This window comes from Podarcis liolepis (assembly GCF_965112155.1).
Source record: "Podarcis liolepis genome assembly, chromosome: 3".
NCBI lineage: Eukaryota > Metazoa > Chordata > Lepidosauria > Squamata > Lacertidae > Podarcis > Podarcis liolepis.
In genome coordinates, this window is record NC_139557.1 from 47,403,601 (window position 1) to 47,430,844 (window position 27,244).

The 27,244-nt window shown below is 41.0% G+C and overlaps 1 protein-coding gene across 2 annotated transcripts in view; it reads left to right on the top strand.

Annotated features, from left to right (window-relative positions):
- Positions 1-351: 351 nt before the first annotated feature.
- Positions 352-27,244, top strand: part of FUT9 (fucosyltransferase 9) — a 56,255-nt gene continuing 29,362 nt past the window's right edge. The window contains exon 1 of one of the 2 annotated variants that reach the window (XM_083496191.1): positions 352-986. In XM_083496191.1, the coding sequence (XP_083352317.1) occupies positions 845-986 (142 nt within the window). In that variant the 5' untranslated portion in view covers positions 352-844. Of the gene's footprint in view, positions 987-1,089; positions 1,817-27,244 lie in introns of those variants that run through there. The other variant, XM_083496192.1, reaches the window with a different exon arrangement.

Below are 27,244 nucleotides of genomic sequence, written 5' to 3' on the forward strand. Positions count from 1 at the left end.
CTACCCACCCCCACATCCCTCTCCGATCTGAAACGGACATGTCTTTGGCCATCCGCTTTCCTCGCCTCCTCATTGTTGCACGCGCGTTACGTTGTTGCCAACAAAGGCGATGTGGCAAAACCACACACAAGGGGGACAAATGATCATAGCAGCGAGGAAGGAAAAGCCCGTCTTGCGATGTGTCACACATCCATGAGGGATGCTTCTGCCTGGCTTTTGCATAACCCTGATTTGCCTGCCTCTTTTTCTCCTCCTTTTCTGAAGGAGGCAGCGCTGGAGAACCGGGGGGCGCCGAGCGGGAGGGGAAGAAGACGGAGAGCCGAGAGCGAGCGAGGGGGCGGCCGGGGGCTCTCGCTGCCCTTCTGCCACAGAACGACCTTCCCCGCGGAAGGAGCTGCTGTGGGTGCGCGGCGCCAAGAGGGGGCCGCGAGAAACCGAGGGGATGGAGGCCCCTCACAAAAGGAGACCCTTCTGCCTGCGCGCTCCGTCAGCCTCGGCTCTCCTTCTCGCCCACCCCAGCCCGGCCGAGCGGCTCCGACTTCCTCGGCGAGCGGGTCGAAACCGCGAGGCTTTGCTGCAGGGGGGTGGGAGGCGAAGCGGGAAGACCGCGGCGACACCAGCCGGCGTCTTCCACAGCAGCAGCAGCGACCCCGCGCGCGCCTCACATCGCCACCAGCAGCCCAGCCACCCTCTCTCTCTCCCCCCCCCCACCTCGCTCGGTCGCGCGCCTGCCGGTCGCGCGCGTGCGCGAGCCCCAGGCTGAGTCCTTTCTCTCTCCGTGTCTCCCTCTCCTGCTTCTCTCTCTCTTTCTCCGAGCCTCCTCCATCCAGCACCGGCGCCGAGGATGGGCAGCGAGAGCGCGCGCAGGAGCAGCCCCGGCTCGGCCGCTCCCCCCTGCGCCCGCTCTTGCTCGTGCTGCTCCTCTTGCCCCGCTGCCCCCAGGGCGGCGCCTCGGCTGCGCTCCCGCCTTTTCCCACCGAGGACGGGTGAGTGAAGGAGTGGCTCCTCCCTCGGAGCACCTGCTCTAGCCGGCGAAGGGGGTGGCGGCGGGGGGCGGGCGAGCGAGGGGTGAATTTTGGCGCGCTCTCGGTTTTCGGGGCAAGTGGAGGGCGGGCGGCTGCCTGAGGGGGACAAGTCAGTCAGTCAGTCAGTCAGCGGCATTCCTGCCCCGCAGGGAAAGGGAGCAGGCTCGCCTTTGGGCAGCCCCTCATAGCTGAGGAGACCGTCTGAGGGAAGGAGAGCGAGAAAGGGAGCCTGTTCTTGGGACGAGGATAGAAACAACAGCTTCCCAATCTCGGGTCCAGCGCCCCAGAACCCTCCAGCGTGGTTTTTGAATAGCACGTGTCCCTCTTGGCCTCTGGGGGTCACTGGGCACCCATGAGGCATTTCCCTTCTTCCTCTCGCTCATCCTTTTTTTACCCATTTCGAGTCCTCAGCCCAGCCGAAGAGACCTTTCTCTGAGAGCTGCTCCTTTCAGAGCAGCTATTAACTTTTCCTGATTTTTTTGGTGGTTGTTTCAAAAGAGAGAAGTGGGTGAAGAGGAGCTGTGGAGGTTTTCCCCCTCGACAGTCCCTTCGTGCCCTTGCAGGCTTCTCTCCTTTCCCTCCTCCTCCTCCTCCTGCTCCTTGCCGTACAATGAAGTCTTTAAAAGAGATTCCTGCTTGCCCGCTAGCTGGCTGGGCTCGCGCCAGGAGTTCTCCACGGGAGCGCTGGACCATTCCTCGCGACTGAGCAAAGAATGCCATCTATGCAGAAGAAGAGGGCACCCTGCACACCTGGCTCCCCAGGGCTGCGGTGATGTGATTGGGGGCCATAGGTAAGCCGTTAGGATGCTCTCAGGGCGAAGGCAGGAAGGAGACGCCAAGAATGAATGGCCAAAGCACCCCACCCCTCTTCTTAGGTCTCCTTCCAGATGGGAGAATGGGGATGTTGCATTACTGAAATGCCTTTTTCCTCTTCTCCCTCCCTTTATATCGCTGTAGGCTGTGTAGTATTTTCAGACTATTTTCAGTAGTGCTCTGTGGAAGGGTTGTTATGACAGCAGTTTCTCTCTCCACTCACCCCCCCCCCCAACACCCCATCATTACTTTATAGACAGCATCGCTGGCTACACTAGAAACATAGGTTTTTGAGCCTGTTGCTGAAGTAACACTGCAATCTTGTAATCTTTGAAATATGAGCATACACACACACCTGAGTCAGTGTTTATTGTAATAATGGTTCTGCTGAACTGAAGAAATTGGAGCATGTAGTAGTAATCCTACTATAATTCCTATTTGGGTTTTCGGTTTTCAGTGCATGTGTGTCTGTCAAATATGACAAAGGGACTTTTCTTCGTTTATACTGCAGCAGCATATATTTTGGATTATAGGACGGAATGCTTTAAAAGCACACACACACACCACATTCACACACAGTAAGTTTCACAGGCACAGTGAAATGTCTTTTTGAATACTGGTATCTACCTAGAAACCAAGGTTGTAGCACTTGATTTGTGAACCTGCGCTTGATTTGTGAGCATTGACAGTAACTTTTGAGAGCTCCTGGATTGCTGAAAACTAGGTAGTAATTGCTAATAGTTGAAACGTTGTTGGTAGTTCAAAACTATCAGTTCCATGGGTTTTTATGGCAATGAGTCAGTCTGTCATTACTAGTAATGGTTATGTCATGGAGGGTTTGCTTTTCTATCACCATATTAAGCTGTAGCTCAAAAGCTATTGCTCTGATTTCTCTTCCCCCCAAAAATATTTTCAGAAAAAATATAGCATTTGTATATATATGCATACAATGGTGTCACATGTGAAAAAAGTGAGAAGTGGTTCCTTGTTCTCTTTTTTCACACGCGACACCATTGTATGCATATATATACAAATGCTACATTTGTGGTTCCTTGTTTCAACTTAACCTTCATCTTCCCCCGCCCTTTTAAGGTAAGCATTATTTCATTAGCCACATGTGAAGGGTTGTAACTTAAACATAGAATTCTACCTCCCCCTCGTTTTAAAGGCTTTTGCATTTGTACCACTTCAGCCTAGACCTATGAGAAGTTTACCTCCATATATTTAGAAACCTTTGTTCTATGGAGAATAGGAAAGGACTACAGTACAATAAAATAACTAGAGAAAGAAATAAAATGGAAAATGCAACACAGTGCCTTTGTTTGCAAAAATAAAATAAAATAAGTGTCTAATATGTTCACCATAATATAGGGAATGAAAAATTAAGTAGAATAATTGTTATGTACTAGTAATAAAGGGAATAAAATAAGAAATAATTGCATCTATAGACAAAGAAGAATTCTGCAGACTTGCCTTAGTACAAACACTGGTTAGATAAAGTAATTTATTAAGAAATTGGAATTAATTGGAACATTTGTTATTGGATTGTACATTACATTAAAGCAAATATCAGCTGGATCTTTTATCCCTTAAACTGAACCAACATCATGAACAGGCACCATGATCCATGTAGCAGCAGTTGCTTCAGATACCTTACAGTTTGACATAAGCCTGTTGCTGCTGGTTCAATAAAACTCTGATGACGGTGCTTAGTTAGGAAAACTCCAGGCACTGAACCCAATCTAGAGATCCTCTGTGTGTGACAGGTGGCTGCATGCCTGCATGCTGTTGTGCACAAGGGCTCTCCATTTGCACCCCACCATACAGATAGTTAGCTCCATTGGAGTGAGACTAAGGCAGGACTAGGGGAAACAATTTTAATTCATTGATCCCACTTCTTCAAGCAAATGCCAGCCAACCTACTGTTAAGAGATTAACATACGCAGGCTTAATTCTGCAAAGATCACTGATATGACGAAACAGCCTTGGATGCTGAATAGAAAGGTTTAGCCCCCATCCACAAGCACATTTTAGGTATATGAGATGCACTCATTATGGTGACCTGCACCCAGATTGGTTTTGCCAAATCAGCATGAAATTCTAGTATGCCATCTACACCTGGGGAATATCTGCACCAGAATAATCACTGACGGGGTGAAGGTAAATTTTAGCATAGACTGAGTTTAGGATAATACTTCAACACAGGTATATGGAAGATGCTTGAGGCTTATTGACTTTTAAGAAGGATTGGGCTGGCAATTTGTACTTCTGTGTGTGTTCTTTATTTATATACCTTGGATTTTGATTTATTAAAACAAAATGTCAAAGTTCAACAGTATATGCTTATCTCGCTTTGGCTTTGTAACATCTCTGTCAAGGTAAGAAGTTAAGTCGTCCAAGGCCAATGGCTGAGCATTATGGCTGAGTGGATGGCTGAAGTAGTGGGGGGGTGTTCAATCATCTCACTGGTTTATAAATGTGTATGACTAAATTGGTTAATTTTACCTGCAAGGGGGTGGGGAGGAAGACATATGCTGGATAAAAGAGACTTCCACTCCTAATGCTCTTAAATGATAGTTTCATATATCTGAAATATATGAATTATATTATTTCATGAAATAATATTTTAAGTACAGGGGGTTATATAGCAAAATGTATATTTAAAATAATACTATGAGAATTTACTGTGTTTTAAAAAAACTAGAATGCAGCTGAGTCCAGATGTTGATTTGGGGGGTGCGTTTTGGAAAATGCTACTGAATTCTAATCTGTGATTCTGTGTTAATCATATGCAATCAGTTGGTTGGAACAGCTGAAGAAGATATTATATTGGAAACATTATTGAAAACATTAAAATGGTGTGATACAGGTAAAGATATAAACTTCTGTAATGAATTAGAGAACAGTGGCTGAAATTCTTCACTGAAAAAGAGGCAATGGAAAGAAAAAGTCCTTTCGAGGTTCCAAGGGCATGAAAAGTATTAATGTGATAACCAGAACAGACAACAATAAAGAATATAATGAAAATAACAATACTGTAATACTATATAATATTTGGAACTTTCAAGTGTTTAAGGGTCTTCTCAGGTTTTGTTTCAGCAACCCTTATCTCCAGAATGATTGCAGTTAATACAAATTCTTGTTAAAGATTAAATGAATTTTCACAAATTATTTGGCTGTGGGGGTTTTCCGCCTTTCTGTGTTTTTTCTCTCTGTACCCAGAGAGGATAACAAAGTTTTCTTTAAAACATGCATATATATTTTTTCTACTTAAATCATAAACCTTAAACGTTTATATCACATTAATCATCTCTTTCAGAATAACCAGATATATGAGAGGCATTGATTCAACCTGTTAAATAAGGGAGACTTTTTAAGCTAGGACACTGAATCCCCCACGTTTCAGTAAAGAATTTATGGGATATGGCAGTGCTGTCCAAACTTTTTTCAAAGAGGGCCAGATTTGATGAAGTGAAGGTAGGAATGAAGCTGTTGAGTTTTTTTTAGTATTGAAGTTGTTGAAGTTTTTTTAGGATTTTACCCCAGGAAATAAACTACCACAGAGGCCGGATTAAACCGACTTGCAGGCCGGATTAGGCCCCTGAGATGGACTTTGGACATGCCTGGGACGGACTTTGGACATGCCTGGGATATGGAGACACTCCATGGTCATGTGTTAAGAGTGCTTGGGAGTTCCATCTCTTTTCTTTGGGTGCTTAAGGAAGAAATGCAGATATAATGCTCTGGGGCATGGTCTCCCCCTCCCTGCTCAGTCCATTATCCCAAGCTTACAAATGTACCCTACATTTTCCATAAAGGTTACACCCTTCCTTTTCCCCTAAATATAAAACCGCAGAACACTTGAGAAATCCTAAAACACTTGACAACACTTTTACAACTGTACAATAAAAACTGCAACTAAAATGATAAAACTAAACAAATAAAGCAAAGGAATAAAACTGGAAAATTCACCTATGATTCAGAAGAACAGATTCCTTCATATAGCATAATCCTGCAAATAGCTTGGAGCATGATGTCTGGTCCTTGCTTGGTAGCACTGACCATCGAGTGCTGGATTTGATGCAGCAGGAGTGGTGAGCAGGATGACATTGTCCCTTTCTATGAAGTTATCATCTTTGGGTCTTTCAGTGGTAGTGAAACGTGGTTTGAGATACATTTCTTGTGACTTTGCAGATTCCTGTCTCTGCAGTGTCCATTGTGTTCATGTAGAGTAGCTTCTTTCACTAATAGCATTGGGCAGGCACTTTCAGTGTACTCCTTTCGACACTTGCTAAAAATGTTTTTGTTTTGGCAAGCCTATACAAACATGTAGATTGTGGGCATGTGTTTCAATCTGGTTTTTAGTTTATTGCTGATTTTAATTGTTTTTGAGTGTTTTACATAGTTGGATTTTTTTGCTGCTATTTCTGTTATTTTATTCTATTTGTAAACTGTTTTGGGGTTTTACTGCAATCACTTTGTATATAAAACTTGCTAAATAAATAAATAAATAAATCCATAGCCGAGACCCACTTCCCATTCTTATAGGCATGGTGTAGCCCTGTGCTATCATAACTGAGCTGTTTTGCTTTGCTGGACTTATATACTCCTGGTATTTTGTCAGGATTATTTGATTAGTTATTTGGAATCCTCTTTTCTCATGTAAACAAGGGTGGCGCTGTGGGTAAAACCTCAGTGCCTAGGGCTTGCTGATCACATGGTTGGCGGTTCGAATCCCCGCGGTGGTGTGAGCTCCTGTCTTTCGGTCCCAGCTCCTGCCCACCTAGCAGTTCGAAAGCACCCCTAAAGTGCAAGTAGATAAATAGGTACCGCTTTATGGCGGGAAGGTAAACGGCATTTCCGTGTGCTGTGCTGGTGCTGGCTCGCCAGAGCAGCTTCATCACGCTGGCCACGTGACCCGGAAGTGTCTCCAGACAGCGCTGGCCCCCGGCCTCTTAAGTGAGATGGGCGCACAACCCTAAAGTCGGACACGACTGGCCCGCACGGGCAGGGGTACCTTTACCTTTACCTTTCTCATGTAAACAAGAAAGCAAAGTGTTGAGAGCTGATGATGGAGACATTCACATTGGTTTCACCATTGGTTTCGGTGGGAGTGTTTTAATTTAGCCCAAATTTGCTGTTGGTTTGTCACATTATGTTGTAATTGAGGAGAGTATAAGATCAAAAAGGTTTGGCATCTCCCTTGCCACTACTCCCCAACTTAAGCAATTACAGTGGCATTGCATAAAGCCTGCACAATGACAATGTTATGACAGTATTAATCAATTACATCATGCACAGACATAAGGGATCTAGTAGCAATATTATCCATGTCCATTAGGAATTACTCATGAATACTATTGTCCTTGACTTATGCTTGATGATTTAATAATTCCATCCTGCAACACCTTCATTCTAAACAAACTTTTTTGAAAGTAAGTTGCCCTGAAATCACTGGGGATTATTTCAGCTGATTGTTAAATAAATGGATAATCTTACTACAGTGAGTAAATGAAGACATCATTGCAGCATTTTAAAATTATTATTATTGCATAGGCTAAGTAAGATGGTGAGGCACATCATGAATTGCATGAATTCAAAGAGGTCTTGGTGGAAATCACAAACTTGGTATGTACTCTGACCAAGGTCAGGGACGCAGGTGGCACTGTGGTCTAAACCACTGAGTCTCTTGGGCTTGCTGATCAGAAGGTCAGCGGTTCGAATCCCCATGACGGGGTGAGCTTCCGTTGCTAAGTCCCAGCTCCTGCCAACCTAGCAGTTTGAAAGCATGCCAAAAAGTGCAAGTAGATAAATTGGCACCACTCTGGCGGGAAGGTAAACGACGGTTCTGTGCACTGCTCTGGTCACGGTGTTTTGTGCCAGAAGCGGCTTAGTCATGCTGGCCACATGACCCAGAAAAACTGTCTGCGGACAAACGCCAGCTCCCTTGGCTTGTAAAGTGAGATGAGCGCTGCAACCCCAGAGTCCTCTGCGACTGGACTTAACTGTCAGGGGTCCTTTACCTTTACTTTTACCTTACCAAGGTCAATATAATTTTGCTGTTTCCATTGCTTCTCCTTTTTTCCTCTTTGTATTTTTTCATTTTGAATTTACTTTTACATAACCAGTTTTCATAGAGAATGATGAAATAAAAAATCAGTTCTTTGAAGCATGCATTGATAAGTTAAATAATTCAAAACCTGCATTTTGAGCGTTCTAAAATAGAATGTAACAAGTGGCACCTGCAACAAAAACTTACACTGTGTGAATTCTTGTGCAAGGTTATGTGCAAGTGTGACAGAACAACACTAGTGTTTCTTCCCTTATTTCCCCTAAAGACTACCACCCAAGTTGCAAGTGAGGTCTACTTCACACACTGCCGAGCAGCCTTAGAGTAATTCATGTCATGAAAGCATTGATGCCTCCCTTAAGACAGCTTCTGTGTCTATACCTTCTGCATGGCAGACAGAAATTCAACAAGTGCACTGATGGGGACATGATCATCTGTGAATTCTGCCTGTTCAGCTGTTAAAGTCATGGGGAATAAAATATGGCAGCCCTGCAGACTGATGTAATGTTATGAGAATAAATGTACCAGTTATGCAGTGACAGTTTTATTATATAGGCATTAATTGGCTGTGTTCAGATATTCATTTTGATTTCATCTGCAGCCTGTGAACTAGTGCCATGGCTCCACACTCCTCCCTCCCCTCCTCTACTAGTACATTGGCTTCAGGATAGAGATCATTGCTTACATTAACCCCAAATTCTTCATTGCATCCAAACTTAGGAACTCTAGCTTAATGTTGATTAACAAACCCATGTAATAAACTAGGATCTGATCAGGGCTTATTATTCTGCCATGTTACCCAACATTAAAACAGGCTTCTTACGGAAATGTAATGGCAAGTTAGGAAGAACTTTTGCAAACTGAGTTTTCTAATGTTTACAGATTCATTTCCAGTCCTTTCTAGCAACTTTCCCCAGAATTAGAATAAGTAAAAGTGCCATTTGCTTTAATAATGAACGCAGGTAGTGAGTGCCAACAGGATTGTAACCCAAATGGGGAAACAAGGGGAAAGTACCAGCTCGACCAGTGCAACCAATTTGTCCAAATTCCAAAGCAAATGAGCACTATTTTGCCCAGAACTTTAAGAGACTTTTGAAGACTCAATAGTGCTTTGAATGGAGGTTCTGGAGGCTACCTGATACCATTGTGAGATCAGGTGATCAGTGGGTGGGTGACTCCAGCAACCTTCCATTCTTGGACTTCGAGGGGTGTGGAAGATAATAATGTGACCTACTGGCCAAGTCCAGTTCCTTACCCCAGTCATATAGTATCCTGGATGAATTCATGGCTGGCTAGCAGAAATCCTGAACAGGAGCATTCTTGTTATGAGGGGGAAACTACTACAACATGTAGTTTCAAGACCCACCTATGCTAGATCCGGAGTCTCCAAGGATTAAACCCTCATCCCATATGGTCCTGGCCACCAGAAGCCAGTTCTAATAAATATGTCTTGAACTGCTTCTGGAGGATGGCCAGGCAGCTCTGGCAAGATGCCTACTTAGATGTGTTAAGGATTTTCTACTGTCTCGAAAAAAGTAGCTGCACCTAGGTTAGAATACACAGATAAAAGCAAGTTAAATTAAAATTTCAACGAGACAAGACAAGAAAATAATCAAATAAAAAAATACAGCAAAAGAACGTGCCAATATAGTACAATCACAAAAACAGCAGCAGCAAACTCCTCCCTCTCCTAATTTAAAACACTCACAGAAATAGTCAGGTAGAAAAGGTTTTCACTTGCTGTTGACTGTACATAAGGATGCCAAGGTTCAACTAAGGAAGGACAAATCTGTGAATTTTGGTTTCTCTCACATTGTTATATTTCCAATTTTAGGTCCGCTTCTCCACATTCCCACATCATTGTGATGTTAAAAAAAAGAAGTTCTCATTAAAATTCACCAGCAACTTAATGCAAATTTCTCCTGATACACATTTTTTTAAACGTTGCTTGTTCAGAGAGAAGCATGAATTTCAAAACATAGCTGCATTTCAGTTTGTGTATTTTTTCATATTAATTAAAGAGTTTTGCACTGAAATGTGAACCGGACCAAATTTCTTCCGTATGCTGGTTCAACCCAAAAAGATTAAAGATTTGTCAGTGCAATTCAAGTTCATGGAGCAACCACCTTCTGTCCCTTTTCCCTTTCCCCATGGACCCAGAAACTTACTGGTAATAGTGTTGGAGGCAGCAGCAAATACGGACAGAGCATATTCTCATGCCAGGGATGGGACTGAGACCATTCTATTGGCATAATTTCTGCCAGAAAGAATGCCCTCTGAAAAAAGCAGCATCCCCACCCACCCCAGATTTATGAGATTAGTGGCTCCAGTCCATCCCCAGCTGGAGATGACACCCCTAAGACCACCTTCTGTCTTTCCTGTTGCCATAGGTATATTGCTATGCCTTAGGGGAATAGGAATGGTCATTTGGGGGCAAGTAGAATCTTGGGTACCATTCTCAGCTTGGTATGACTCACAAGGCTGTGAATGCTCACAGTATTCCTAATATGAGAGTTGTCTAGCTACATGTCCCTTGGGCACAAGGTGACTATTATCCAAAAGCAGAGTTATATCATATAAGTTCTTTACTTGAAACATGATATGTTGTTGTTTAGTTGTTTAGTCGTGTCCGACTCTTCGTGACCCCATGGACCAGAGCATGCCAGGCACTCCTGTCTTCCACTGCCTCCCGCAGTTTGGTCAAACTCATGCTGGTAGCATCGAGAACACTATCCAACCATCTTGTCCTCTGCCGTCCCCTTCTCCTTGTGCCCTCCATCTTTCCCAACATCAGGGTCTTTTCCAGGGAGTCTTCTCTTCTCATGAGGTGGCCAAAGTATTGGAGTCTCAGCTTCAGGATCTGTCCTTCCAGTGAGCACTCAGGGCTGATTTCCTTAAGAATGGATAGGTTTGATCTTCTTGCAGTCCATGGGATTCTCAAGAGTCTCCTCCAGCACTATAATTCAAAAGCATCAATTCTTCGGCGATCAGCCTTCTTTATGGTCCAGCTCTCACTTCCATACATCACTAGAAACATGATATACATACTAGCATTGTCCAGCAGGAGGAGGAGACACAAATCAGAGGGTACAAGTTTTGCTTTTTCTCCCCTACAGCACAATAAAGAGAATTTTGGTGGGCACTGTATGTACTTCCCAGCTTTCTAGAGCATCCCTTCCCTCATTAGTGTTTTTAAGTGCTGTTGAAAGCATGCGAGTGAAGCTAGAGTTTTGCCTTCCTCACCTTGAGCTTCAGGAGTTGAGACAGTTAAGGATAAGATAATTAGAGTAACTTTTTGCTCAGTTACAATTTTTGAACACATATCTATATACTTTGTTTCTTTAAAATGCTATTAAATGTTTTCAGTATAGACATTAGCAACACAAATATAATAGTGTGATCTTCAATATTTGAATCAGGGAATTGCAATCTCTTAAATACTTATTAACATATTCATACAAATTAGCAGTTGTTGGTTTTGTGTGTGTGTGTGTGTGTGTGTGTGTGTGTGTGTGTGTGTATTGCATTACTTGTTACAGGAAGCCATACAAAATGCAAAACAGGAATTTATACTGATGAAATTGTGGTGATTTATGTTATAGTGAACGCTCAAAATGTTATGAATGTTGGCAGGCACATGTAAATACTGACAATACTGGTTGAATTATGTGAATATCAAAATTTAGACATTGACTGCAGCATATGCAAATTCAGATAAGAATGAACAGATTTCCCTATTTATATGACTCTTTCTTTCTTTCTTGTTTTCGGGGTTTGTTCTGCTCTTATCTAATTTAATGTAGAAAATTCTTAAAATTAATTCCAAAATTGGCACGTGGACTATTGGCCACAGTTTAGTTCACATCATTTTTGGTATTGCACTGTTTAACATTATTCTATACAATAAGAGTATTTGGGGGGGTAACTGATATATTTTAAGAGCATTATTAGTAATCAGTATAACATATCCATTGCTTGTCATGGACTAGTTGGATGCAGAGAGGTGGTGGAAGGAAAGATGGCTTAGAGTCCAAGTTGTCTTGGTGGGACAATGATGAGTGGGCAGAGGGAGAAGAGGGAGAAGAATTGGAAGAGGAGGTTTTGGAAGCTGAAGGGGTTACAGGGCTTAGTGAGCTGGGAATGTCTGTGGCAGAGATGTCCAGAATCAGAGGGAAAAGCTGAAACAGGGTAGGAGGGAAGCCAAGAGGCAAAGATGAGTCAGACTGGTGAAGAGTCACAGGTGTGACTCAGGGGGTAAAAAACTTCTATGCACTCACCTCCTGCCTTGCCCAAAGCAAAATTGCCTGGCAGTAGATATGGCAATTTCTATGTTAGATTATCTGCCACCACCCATTCCACATCATACATGCATGGTAGAATTGCCTTGCTAGTGTACTATTCTTCACATGTTTACTCAGTACTATTTGAGAGCCACAACAGCAGCAGCAAATTTGAAAAATATTTTGCTAAGCTCCTGCTTCTCCATCTGCACTACTAGATGCTATCAAGGTAGGAATCCTCGCCAAAGGAATTTATTATTGTTAATGTTCAAACATAATGCTATATCCAACTAAGTCCCTTTAAAATCAATGGCCTTGTTAATCACAACTAATTTGAATCCATTGATTTCAATGCATCTACTCTGAGTATGGCTTAGTTGGACACAACCCACAGGGAATAAGTTACCCACAGAGAATAATTTTACTCTTTTAAACATTGTAAGCCTCAACCCTCTTGTCACTATGTTTGCTAGAGGCTTTGTTCCTCCACAACAGCAAGCAACAGAAATATCACCTGAGGTGTGCATAAATCCAAAAGAAAATGGTTTCACTGAGTTGATCCAGATGAAATATCTGGATCAAAATGAAATATCTTCTCAGGTTTAGAAAATGAAATATCTTCTCAGGTTTACACCTCATAAGGTTTCTTTTGCTTTAATAACTATCTTAGAGACCTGAGGTTGAGTATTGAGCCTTTGCTTGGGCAGTCTTGCCCACACTGACTATTGCCTCAAGGCACTTAATTACTAGGAGGAGAGCTGATCTCTTGCTCTTCACTTTGAGATACTGTAGGTGTGGATTCTATGTGCTCAGACTAAAGTATTAAAATACAGGTGGTGGTGGCACTACCATCTGTAAATTACACCAGGGGCATTTCAGCAGTCCTTAATCCATCTGAAACTGAAGCTCTTTAATTGGCATACGTGCTTCCCTTCAGTATATCTTTCTGTGGCATGCCTGGCATTTGACCTTTTCCTCAAACTACTTCATAAACTGTTTAGGATGGTTGTCATTTTATTTGGTCTGGTGCAGACTTCTTTATAGCAGAAACATTTGAAATGAATAAAACTATTTTCAAAATAATGTTGATTATTATATGTAGTTAGAAATGTGATTAAAATCCCACAGAAGGGGTAAAATCTATTTATTTTAAAAGTAAATAAATTTATAAGAAGTTCTCTGAACAGTGAAGAATATGCTGCAGATAATTGTTAACACAAAGAAGCATTTAAATCAGTGATAACATGCAGTTTTAATCTCTGTTGAAATCAGAAATTTTCTTGTATAACAAGAAAAGGTTAGCCCGTTAGAAATAGATTCTGTATAGCAAATGAAATATAAATTATGTATTTATTATCATGGGCTCTATATTTCACTCTAAGACTAGCAAGTCACCTATAGACATTAGGCTTCATATAACAGTCCACAAATAGTGTCTGAATTTGGACAGTTTCAGAGAAGCTTTTAATGCGGATATATTATTTTGAGGGGACGCAGGTGGCACTGTGGGTTAAACAAGAGCCTAGGACTTGCCAATCAGAAGGTCGGCGGTTCAAATCCCTGCAACGGGGTGAGCTCCCGTTGCATGGTCCCTGCTTCTGCCAACCTAGCAGTTCGAAAGCACATCAAAATGCAAGTAGATAAATAGATACCTCTCCGGCGGGAAGGCAAACGGTGTTTCCGTGCGCTGCTCTGGTTTGCCAGAAGCGACTTAGTCATGCTGGCCACATGACCTGGAAGCTGTACACTGGCTCCCTTGCCCAATAAAGCGAGATGAGCGCCGCAACCCCAGAGTGGGTCACGACTGGACCTAATGGTCAGGAGTCCCTTTACCTTTATTATTTTGAGAGCATATATACAGGATCCAGGTGAACATGAGACTAATATCCCTTTGCTCCATTGACTGTTTTGTTTTTTAATAGGGCTATCATGGCTTCTTATGTAGCAATGTGAAGTAGACCCACTTTTGACAGCACTTTCTAGAAGGGATGTCATCTACTTGGCCACCTCAACCAACATTTCTACATTGCATTATAATAAAAGGTTCATGATTGAACTAGAAGATGCAATTTTGACTTTTTTGCTTTTAATTTGAAAATGTCACAGTGATATAATTTTCTTTTGCTTTCCTTGAGTGTTTATTGCACTCAGCAATTATGATTTTTCGCCTTGCTGTGCAGCTTTGTAAAATATTTATTTTTCCCTCATAATAATTAATTATACAATTAATGTTTTCCTTGCCCTCTAGAATATGCTGTGCCCATATTATTATTTGCAAACTGTGAGGTGGAGCTTTAAGGGAGCCATGGTCAGAGTGTTTGTTGTGGAAGGCATTCCATTAATTCCATCCATACCACGTATCATCTTGTCATTGTTTTCCTTATTTTGGTAATATTTGGATACCAAAAGTACATGGAGGGACACACGAAAAGATGTGTATTGTTTGACATGGCTTGCTGTTCTAACTGGGCAGGGCTTTTCCCTCTTTTTACATAGGAGTACTCATTTTCAGCATGTTTTTGTGCAATCACATCTAGTTTGTTGCTAAGCCACTGGCAAAGGTTGGAGGAATGACTGAAATATTCTGTGGTGGCTGGTAAGCATTTAAGCATCCCAATTTAAAATAAATAATTGCAGGGCTCCTTCTCTTTTCTTTTCCAAAATTATTTGACATTGCAAACCTGCAATACTTAGCATTTGCCCTGTGTTTTATGTGACAGGTGGGGAAATGCAACCAGCCAGAAATTACCAGCCTTTCACGGATCACTTTGGCATACGGAAAGGGCCACCCACCTGTCAATCACAAGGCATCATATAACACCAGTAGATTGTAAATTTTATCTGTGACTTGTATTCAAGTTGGAGCTATAAAGGAAGTATCAGGGCAACAGAAAAATGTGCAGAAAGTCAAGAAGCACTGCATTTTGCATGCAAAAGAAGAATCATGAGTGCACATTGCAGGACATGCAGGTTGAACTTTCCCATACCTGGTGTCATCAGGCACTGTAAAGGTAGGTGTGGCTCACTAGCAATAGCTTGGCAGGCCAATCTTTGAGGTTTGGTGTGGCTATTAGAAGAAGAGTTTGGATTTGATATCCCGCTTTATCACTACCCGAAGGAGTCTCAAAGCGGTTAACATTGTCCTTTCCCTTCCTCCCCCACAACAAACACTCTGTGAGGTGAGTGGGGCTGAGAGACTTCAGAGAAGTGTGACTTGTGGTTCAAGGGCCCGACCCCCGCTTAGTGGAATGAAGACACCGGACACGTAAGATAAGGTTAATGGGCAAGAAAAGGCCACAACTTTATTGATTACAGCAAGTGAAAAGGTATTGGCTTAGGCATTGGATCACAGCAATTGACTCCACCCATTTGGAGAGGGGTGAGCCTAAAAAGGGGAGTTTAGGTGGAGCCTGTAGATGCTAATTCAACTATAAGCTCTCCCCTGATGTCACCGAGGGTCGTGCCATGGCCCCCCACCACACAGGCATCGGACAGGATCCACGACCCCTGGATTCCTTTAACGGAATACCCAAAAATTGAAGGCATAGGCGATGGCCACACCTAGCCCTTCCACACACCACAAACACATTCCAATGCCTAACCTACCCACCAATACCACAAAAGTTGTGACGGTTGCTACGAGGTAGGCGAAAAAACCACAAAGCCTAATGCCAAATGGAAAAATTCCTACCAGGCCCCCCGGACAACCAGGGCAACCAACCTAAGGTCCATGGCAAGGCCAAGAGAGAAACTCGAACCCTGAGCTCTAAGGGAGTGGAGGGTAGGTGACTCGCAACGGGGAAGGCGGACAATGAGGCCGCATGGCTGGCGCAGCAGCAAGTTAAGCTGCCAACCACGCCCCCTCCGAGCTGCCCAGTTGGGCGCTCATCTGTGGGCGTGGTGTGCCAGCCAGGTGAGTGGGTGGCAGGGGGCTTAACGCCAGCTGCGTGAGGCGGGCTTCGGGTCCCGCCCACAACCATGATGATTAAACCCAAGTGTAGCAAACGACAGAAACCCCTCTGTATGCAATTTCATTAAATCACAAGTAGATGCCTTCTGTCTACACAACAATAATAAAAGATGCAATATTAAACTGAATTATTCCATAAATAAGTAGATTTGTTGTAAATAACATGCAACTGTGTCTGGCGGTAAGCAGATCCTTAATTCTAATTATATCAAGTTGAATTATCATCGTTGAAGACAGCTAAATCACTGAATTAAAGTTAGGCTTTCATTTTAAAAAAACAACACTTTTATGGGCTTGAATCTTGGCATATGAATGCAGCAGAAAAAATATATTAGAAAATTGTTATTAGATTAATGCAGCCTAACATATATTTTAGCAGTGACAATTGTACTCCTTTGGGTGGCTCTTGCTGCAATACAGCAAAAAATAGTTCTTTCCTAATTTTGCTCTCTAACATTCTGATGGAGTCCCAGTAACTGGAACTGGGTATGTCTGTAGCCTCAATACCTTGCAAATCTTTAGCATCAACAATCTTATAAAAACCTCAATGACTTTTTGCACATCTCTTTTCAAATTTTGGGCTATGAAGTGATTAAGAAATTCTCCTTTGTGTAATATCTTCTAAACTGTTATTAGAAGATAAGGAAATGTCAGGTCTCCATTGTGAAGTTCTTACTTCCCATTTGTCTAATATTTAAACCTTCTTTTCAATAGCTTTAAAGGGTCAGTGGTAGTGGAGAATGTAACTGATCACCCTTGATTTCACCTTTGGAAATCTGAGGCACATTTATTTGCATTCAGTTTTGTTCCATTTTGCTTCTCCCGTTTGTCATTAGGTAAAACTTTTCAAGTTCCCAGGAAAACAGTACCTCCTTATGAACAGATGCCCTAGACAAGCTTTCTTTTGTGTGAATATGTTTCATTCAGTAAAAAGGGTGGTATAATGAACATGTCAGCTTAATTTTCAGTAAAAATGCTGGATTTCCTTTTGCTGAAATGAGAGGAGCAATCACAGGAGTTATGAAAGGAGAACTCTATTCATGAGCACTGGAAGTTTGATAACATGAAGTGCAATAGAGGGAAATGGTCAGGCTTTGAAGCAAAGGACAAAACTACTTTGAGTAAAGCAACTGAGCACTATGGAAGTTCCACTGAACAAGGAACAAACATATAGACATTAAACTCCGTACAATGGAGCACAACGCTTTGTCCAAAACATTGGTGGCTGAATTAATACATCTTCTCTAGCTCTGCAGCAATACCAAAATGACATCACCACAGACTCCATATAATACAAGGGAGGCACATTTTTTTTAAAAAAAAACAACCCCTAAATGTAATGGTATGACATCTAATATTTTGTTGGTTTTGTGGGATGAATAAATATAATGATGAGGAATAATATACATTGCAGAACATTTTCCTATGATGTGCAAAGTTTCAGGGACTTTCCTACATTAAACTAAAAGAGAAAGTAAAACAATATCACTGTCATAAGGAGGGGAAAATAATTTGTGCTAAGGACTCATTAGCACCCTAAAGCTATAGTATAATTTATTTAGAAATAAAGGTGTACATGATTGGGATTTAAGTCCCTGCCACCCAGTAGCTCTGTGTTCTCTGAGTCAGCACTTAGTGCTGAACCATATAGAGACTGCAGATTAAAGCAGAAGTCACCACCCACCCTTTTTGTTCTCAGGTACCCATATATGTTTATTTTAGGGAAAGTTAAATTATTTGAGCTCATCTTTTAGTAGAAAAATGGCAAAAATTGAAAGGATTAAGTATATTTCCCCCATGTAGTGGCCTTTACAGTCAAATGCAATGTGTGGGGCAGTTGTGTCTCATTTTTGTATGAGTTTACCTTATTAATGTAGTATAAAACAAGGATGAGGGTCTAGTTGCTGCACAATCAAAGGAGTTCACAAGGAAAGAAACAAAATCCAGCCTTCCTCCATCTTGCCTAGCTAAGTTGTGCTCTTTTAAGTCATATTTTCCCCAGCCTACCTTTAGTACTGGAAGTGAGCCAGGCAGGGAGAAAATGCCATAAATCTACACAGCACAGCAAGGTGTGGTGAAAGAAGGAGCAAATTTAACTCTGTTTTCTCACATGCTCATTTTGCAGTATAGAGTAGACCCCTATCCCTGCTTTATAAATTAACAATACAAGTACGCGTTTTAAGATATATATATATACCTTTCCAACAATTTAAATCCTACAAAAAAGGAAAAAAATACAATACAATATAAAAACACTACATAACACTTAACACATTAAACTAACAAAACAAAACAAAAAACACATCAAACAGCATCAAATCAACATCAAACAATTTCAATATCTTATCTTTCATTCACTTATTTCAACGACCTCCTCACACCTCCCTTTTTGTATTCCACTTCTGTTAATTGTTTCAGCAATTCCTTTCCATCTTCCTCTGTTTTCTATCCTATAATTATCTTAACACATTCTAACCTTATTTTTTCCTTTAATACTCTATTAATTTTATACCTAGTTCCTTATAATATTTCTACTAAAGCCATATAACTTCATTCCAACATTCTTCTAACATTCATTAATTTTACAATATTTCTGTAAATAGTCTTTAAACTTATTCCAGTCTTCTTTCCACCGACTCTTCTCCCTGGTCTCGGATTTTGCCAGTCATTTCCACCAATTCCATATAGTCCATCAACTTCATCTGCCATTATCCAACAGTTCAGTGTTTTCAAGAAGCAGCCATTCTCTCAGCCAGCAAAAAGCAGATGGTTCACAACAAAGTTTAAGGTCTAGCAGGGCTAATCCACCTCCTTCTTTAGCATCAGTCAATATCTTAAATTTTACTCGAGGCTTCTTGCCCTGCCAAACAAATCTAAAAACATCCCTCTGCCACCTCCTGAAACAATCCATCCCATCCGAAACTTGCAATGTTTGAAACAAAAGCAACATCCCCGATAACACAGTAACACTCATCCCCACCACAGCAACTCGGCCCAACAATGACAACTTCAAATTTGTCCATATTTCCAAATCCCCCTTCACTTCAATCCAACGTCCTTCACAATTATCCTTAAATAGATTCACATTTTTGGCAGTCACGCTAACTCCCAAATACCTCTCTTTCTCAACCAATGTTAGTCCTGTCTCCTCCTGAAACTCTGTCAGACTTTCCTTTTCCAATTCAGGTAGGGCTCTGATCCTCAAATTCGTCTGTTTTTCTTTAAGTTCAATCATAACAAGCGTCAACTTATGTTCATCAAGTTGCCTCTGTAGGGCTGGGACTCTCTCTCTCTCCAGTTGTGTTGCTTTACATTCAGCAGCAACGGCTTTCTCCCTGGCTTCATCCGCAGTTTGCCATATCAAAGTAGATTCCTGCATCAATTTCTGGATGGTTTCTGTATTGGTATTCACCTTTTGTCCCAGATTATTTATACTTTCTGCAATTAAGTCGATTTTAATATTTGCAGCATCCACTTTCGCATTTATCACATCTGTTTTCTTGTGAAGCTGTTCCAGCGAATTGTTTATCTTCACTAATGCAACCGCTAAGGCCTCTTCTGTCGACATTCCTCTTGGTTTTGGGTGTACTGGACTGGTACAGAAGCAGCAGCCGAAGAGGCAGCAGTTGACTGGTCTGTTTTTTTCCTTTCCATTTGCCATAACACTTAAAAGATTCAAGGTCAATCCCAGAGTCTCACAGTTTTTTTGTTTTTTTTTTATCTTGCAGCTGGAAATTCCCCTAGCACAGCTCTTGTAAAGCAACCAGTCTCAAAAGCTTCCACTAGGGGGAAACAGTTTCTATTTGTATTAATCAGTAATGTCCTCTTTTAAACACAGTTCCAATAACCCAAAGTTAGTTTCAGTTTTCAGTTACTTTTACTCCCCTTTTTAAAAAAACAGCCGGAGACAGTATAAACAATGTATTGTTTAGCTTACTGTCAATGAACATTCTAAACACTGTCAATGATCATTCCAAAAGACATCAATCCTACTAGCAGCCCGTTTCCAGGGTCAGAGCGGCGGTATTTTAGCTCTCTTCGCTCTCTCCTACAGGCATATTCAGTCCACCACTTCCCCCCCTCTTCTCCTGTCTCCAAGAGGGGGTTTAATGTTCTTTGCCGATGGAAATTTAGTCTTTTACAAAAGGCTTTCCAAGACTTCAGCTTGCAACCTCATTGCTTCAGTCTGTTTACAAAAGGGGGAGGCAGACTTCCTGTACTGAACCTCCCCGTTTCGATGCCAAATTAAACGTTTAAAAATCCAATTCTCCCACTTCAGCTCTACTCACGGGTAATTACTTTTGGAGTCAAATTGTCCACAGGAAAAGGTCAGTGCTCTCCGGCAACAGCTATGCAGCTTCGCTCCGTGGAAGAAACAGACAATTCGAAGCACCGCGCCGCTCACCCTACCTCGCTCTGGACCCCCGAAACCGCCGCTCTGGTTTCCCCGCGAGTAGGGGAGGCGCAAAAGGTGCCCGCCGAATCCCACGCTCACAGGCTTCTCCCGCCTGTGATTTTTTACGGGTCTCCGCCTTCGCCGTGGCGGCCAGACCCAAATTCCCATGGGGCAGATGCCTCCCGATCAGAGGAATTCCGCCATTACCGGAGGCACCAACCCGGAAGTCCCGCGTTTTAAGATTTATCTTAATTTGCTCTGCACATCTAGTTTGCAGAGTCTGAAGATCCATTTTGCAACACAGAAACCTTCATGTGTTTAATGACTGCCCACACAGTGGCCTGTGATTCATATACTCCAATGGCCTGCATACCACACCTACAGCTGACATGAACAAAACATTTGCAAAAGGCTTATGCTTCTAGTTACCTTCAGTTAATTTGGCTGGAGTGTCGTTTTCCTGAGATCAAAAAATTGTGCAAGATGCCTTTTGCATTTCATCAAATTAGGACATGTAGTTTCCCACAGTGGTATTTTGAATCCATTTTTGTTCATACCTTGCTTTTGTTAAATCAGTAGCCACTAAGACTTGTTTTTATTACGCATCTAAGTCCATCAGAAAATGACTGCTAATTATTTCCCTATGTCCTAGACAGGTTGAAACTGTCACTTCTGTTTAGAACATGCAAATGCTCCTTATTCACCTAACTATAATGGAACTGTCAAATTATGGTTATGTCAGACCAGAGCCAGGACACACCAATTCAGAAGATAGAGTCAGAAGAATCTGTTTATTCTTATTTGTATCTACTGAACTCGGTGCTTGCTTTGTATATTGCTATTTCATTAGAAGTTATGGTTTTAATTATACTTGTAAACCACGCTGAATGAAGTGCATGCATTAGAATAGTGGGGTAGAAGTTTGCATTTAAATAAAATAAATGAACTTATTGGAGGATGGGGGTAAAACTTAGGAGGAAAGGCTTGGTAGGCCAAGATAGAAATGAGATACTAAACAGAGTTCAAGAGGCAAAAACCAAGGCATTCAACATCATGCTATTACAAAAGTTCTGTCTTCTGCAGCATATCAGCTTGTCAAGCAGAACAACCCCCGTCCTGCCATGTGCTGTTCTAGGAGTTCTCCCTACCCCCCCCAGCCAATTTTAGGAATCACATGGGCGTATTTTGTTTTATTATATTTCTATACCACTTTTCATTCAAATGAATCCCAAAGCAGCTTACAAACAGTAAATAACAATAACATAATAGATTGTAATAGAATATCACAAATACAGCATAAAACATATAGAATAATTAACAAATCATCAGTGAGATTCCACAAGTCTCTAAGGACAGACCATCTATATCAGTTTCTCCACTGTGAAGGAGGGAAAATGTCACCAGCATCTCAAACCTCACCAGGAAGTCATCCATCAATTCAGAGCTGTTGCTTTAACCCCAAATCACCAATATTTGGAAAGTGCCTTGAAAGGAAAAGATCATGTCTATTAGAGTAATAATTGATGTTAGTCAGACATCTGAGAGGTTTTTTTTTATTTTATTTGGGAAGACCATAGCCATTTGCTTGGCTTACAAAATACTGCAGTAGTAAATGTGGAAAAACAAGTAGGAACTTGTATTTACTGATAGAGTAATCTGTATCTCTCCTTTTTAAAATATATTTTTAATGAATATTTCTTGAAGAACCTAAAGTAGGGTGCTATATTTTCAAATTATCCTCTGCCTATGCCAATCTGGCATATTGTTTTTCTTGTAAAGGTAGCATGCGTCTTAACCTGATAACTACTATCCCAGCAAACCTGCTAACTTATAGACATGTTTAGGGCGCAGTTCTGAGAGCATTGTATTCAGTCAGTTGTTTTTCACAGAAATTGGTTCTTTCTCTACTATTTTCCATTGTGTACACAACTGTAATAGTCCACAACCAGGTGAGAATCCAATTCTACACATCTTTGTTCAGAAGTGAGTGATAATGAATGTAATAAATAAACCCTACTTAACAAGTAAATGTTCATGATTGGAGCCTTATAATGCCAGCCACGTCATTATCATTGGTGGTTGTCATTGCCTGCATTTAACACCCAGGTGTGCCAACAACTGTTTTAAGAATGTCCTACCTGCCTAATTCCTTTCTTAATTGGGAATTAAATATCATATTAAAAGGTCAGAGATGGAAATATTATGCTAATTTACAATGTTATATCCAATGGTCTTTTAAAGCAGACACTGACATTCCACAATTGCTCACACAAACAACATCAAACGTTGTAGGTTGTATATAGTAACTGAGAAAGTTAATTCATCTGAAATAGATGTGAGTTACACAGTACTCATCTTCAGAGTGGACCTTTCATCTCATTCCAGGATAAATGATGCACAGTTCTATTCCACTGTAAAATTCTGGAACATTGTAATGAATGCCATTTGCTGTGGCTGCCAGTATTACGTAGTATCATCACACTATGCATTCATTTGGCAAAATTGTAGGCAATTGACATTTAAAATTCAGCGCTGTTCACTTTTGTGGTTCTGCTTCCAATGTGTTCAGTCCTCCAGTTGCGTTTTTTCTTGGCATCCCCTGCCTTCTGAAGAATCCTTGGTAGATTGCTCTCTGTAAGAATAGTAAGCAACAGCAGACGTAGTAAGCAATTGGTTGGCTGAGGGCCCATGATGTCTGTCAGCTGCACATTGATCAAATATGATGTGATTGAACTGCCTTTCATTTCTTTAGATAGAACACATCTCAAAACTTTACATATATACTGAACAGCAGCTGATACTATAATGGACAGACAAGAGATAAGTTCCAAAGAAAACAGTGAAATTTAATTTACTGAATAACACAATTTTCATGTTCCTTAGTTTGATTAAGGAGGCTGTAATGTAGACAGTGAGATATTCCTTAATTACATTTTTCTCTAATAGTGTTTGGGCTTTATAATTGGAAATAATAATTTACAGTGAATGTAAAAAAACTAAATATTTTAAATAGACACTATAATATTTTGTCTGCATTCACAGTGTTATACCCTGATTTTAAAACATTTCCACCATCTAATAATTTAAAATTTTATACCTTGCTTTTCTTTTTAGATTAAATTCAAAGCAGCTTACAAAAAATAATATAATACGTAAACCATAATACAATAAACACAACATATGCTTCAAATTACAATGACAGTCCATTTTTCAGTATTTAACAGAAATAGCTTTAGGTGATAGACACAAAACATTATTTTGGACTAAAGGTAACTCTGATATGTTACAAGTTCTGCAACAAGCAGTGAGCAAAACCAAAGAGCTAGCAGGCTAAAAGTGAAACCGTAATGTAGGACAGCCCTATTAATGGGCAAACCCATCTCTGATCCATGCATGTCATAACCTGCATGATGTAAAACAAGGCAAGGAGGCACTAGTTGGCTCCAACCACACCAGAAGGTCTAAATAGCTAATCACTGCCGCCTACCTGATTGGCCAGTATGCCCCATCTGGCAGGGAATGAATGCTCTTATGTTCCATAGTCATGTGTCTCCAGCCTGACTTCAACCAGAACAGAATAAATCCATCTCCCTCTTGAGTACAGAGGGATGGCATTTTAAAACTTCATAGCATGCAACATCAGGATAATATTTTGCCTTTAGCATGTGTGAAAAAAGTGACCTATAGAAATTATTTGAAATCTTAATTTCCTGCTCCACCAGAATGAAACCTCTGCTTCTGTTGCTAACATTGTTGTGGTTATCAGTGGCAAAAAGTTTTAAAAGAAAATAAATCAGAAAGGGGAAACCACTCAGGAGCTACTAGGAGTTATTCAGCAAGCAGAAAAAATTATAAAAAATTAACAAGAGAAGACCTGGTGAGGCTGTTATCCTTAATGGAGGCCCTAAGCTCTTCTTATCAAGATCTTAACCTTGAAGTAATATTGTTTGGCCATCTCATTGAATTAGTTATTATACAGTCCCTAAGTTTAGTTTCTGTCTTATTCTCTCCCACCCCTTCATAGATCTGCAGAGTTCTGTGAATCACAGTCCAGGATACTTATTTCTTTTCTTTAGCTTTCCTGCTCCAGGGTGGTGAAACTTCCAGATGCTGGCCTCTGCAAGCTGTGGAGCTTCCAAAGTATAGGGCTGTTGCTTCCCTCTCCCTATTTGCTTTATGCTTTGTCTACTGATTAGGGTGGCACTGAGGCACCCATTCCTGTCTTGTCACTATGCCAGCCAATTTCCAGACTGACTGTGTTTATACTTGACTGAAGACTGGAGCTACATGTCAACAGTTTAGGATACGCATTGCATTCATGGTGTCCAAGCCTTCAGTGTAGTATTTCATAATATATATACAAAAGGAGTCAACAACTGGCTGCCCTTGGGTTATACTTTCCCTGCAAGGTGCTGCTTGTCCACCAGTTGCTTCGACAAAAGTAGAGGAGGGAAGATATGAAGGGAGTGGCAGCTGTGGCAACTAGCCTTCCAAGAATCCCACTTGGCTAGTACGAAGTATGTATCATCCCCTTCCTCCTCTCAAAATGACTTTTCAGCAGAACTGGTTATTGAACAGGGTTATTCTCTGTAGAATAATTTTATTCTCTGTTATTCTCTGACTTTTCAGCAGAACTGGTTATTGAACAGGGTTATTCAATGTAGCCATTGCATCTGGAGCGGAAATAAAATGTTTCAAGAAGCTAAGTTTTGAAAAAGAAAAAAAATCCAGTCCAGCAATGGTAACCTTGTGACAAACTGCCACTTTTATTTACCCTTCCCAAATGGTGTGGAGTTCAATGAGCTGTAGAGTATGGTTACCATGTGTATGTTCATCATTCACTGCCTATCGCATAAAGTGATGACTTGCATGGGTGAATGAGCTATCAAAGATCAATCACCACAGACAGGATTTCCATTATCAGCCAGTGTTTCCACCTCAAATAATTACGTCTTGAGTTGATATTTGACACATTCGACAGGGCGCTATCAAGGGTTCAGCAGTAATCAAGTGATCTTGATTTAACTTCTTAGGCACAATATTTGACTTCTACATTATGAAAGCATTGCTTTGGTATTTGCTTATATAAGATTAATTTTATGGCAGCATTCTGAGCAGGAAATTTGCAACAAAGCAGGAGCATGTGAGCATATGGTACATAGCAGAAGATCAAAAGCTTGTTTTGTGGAGGTAAGCATGAGGGTTTTTGATATTAATGTTGGTAAATAAAATACTGAGCTCCTTCTAGCAAAATAAAAATAGTCAGTTTATTTCTCATGACATGTCACTGAATGCTGAACCTCTTAATAGATTTTGCCAACAAAGCATTCATTTAAATACTTTCAGAGCAGTCTGCTCAGAGGTACAGCTGTATGTATAATTATTATATTTTTAAAGTTTAAAGAGAGAACAAGGGGAAATAAATTGTAACTCCTAAGGTAATTAACACTTTTATACAAACACAGTAAAATAGAAATTTCCTAATATTTTTAAAATTATTTGGTTTCTGTTGTGTTATAAGATCAATTGTCTCTTTACAAAAGGAACTAGAATTTAAGAGAAGCTGCCTGACTCATGTAAATGAAGGCACAAAGAAGAAGAAAGTTCACATGTATGCAGAAGCAAATCTGTAGAGAGGTCAAATTTCCATTTAACAACAGTTTATTTCTTATTAGCTCTATTGTTATGTATCATAGGGTACCTCAGTATATATATCCTAGTCCTTCAGTTTATCTGGGGACCTTACCCTTCTTGGACTACCTTGTTTGGCTTATAAAGCCTTGCAACCTGTTGAGCATAATGGCCTTGTCTCTTTCTGAGAGTCTCCCTGAGATGTGGCCTTCTGAACTTTCCAGGAGACTAGTTATTTGATACTAGTCTTCTTCAATGATTACTTTTCCAGGTTAGATGAAAGACAAAAACAATGCTTTCAAACAGGAATAAAGCTCTAGGAATCCTGGCAACTGTAGCATTGCATAGCAGAGACCTGTCCTATGTTGCAGTTGCTGTTACAATTGACAAAACAAAGGCAGGAAGGCTGGAGGAAGAAGGTGAAAGAACCTGCACAAAAAGCTGAAAGGACAGTTGGGGAGCTTTCCTGTTACTGTATTTGCCAAGGTGCCTGTTGAAAGAGAGAAAACTAACTGTGGTTCAAGGCCTAAGTTCTACTGAAGAGTTGAGCAAGAAGCATAGCTTCAAGGCTTGGGTAGAGCTGTAGCTTCTGGGGCACAGACATATGAACACTAAACCACACCGCTTTGCTTTTGGAAAGTGCTCCTTGCTATCTAGGACAAGCACAAAGTTGGTGACATTTTCTATTTCTTTTTCTATTTTCTCATTTATATCTCTTTTTTTTAAAAAGCTACCCAGATCCTTATTTAATATCCTTATGCCCAACTGCACAAAAAACTTATTTCACACTGCACTTTTTTTTCTTTTTGACAGTGCACAAAAAGGCACCGCAGGTTAGAATAAACCCTGATACGGGCAGAATGGAAAGATGGCTGGAAGGGCTGATTTAGCGAAAAGCAATTCTTCAATAGCACCTCAAAGGTTACTGAAAGTTTACATTTGATAATTCCATACAAATATTTACTTGTTTTCTCTGCCAATGTGAATTTTGTTGCTAGGTGGTCTGGAGAAGTTAGCAAATGTTTCACTTGCAGTGACGTGTTAGAAAGCAAATTCCAT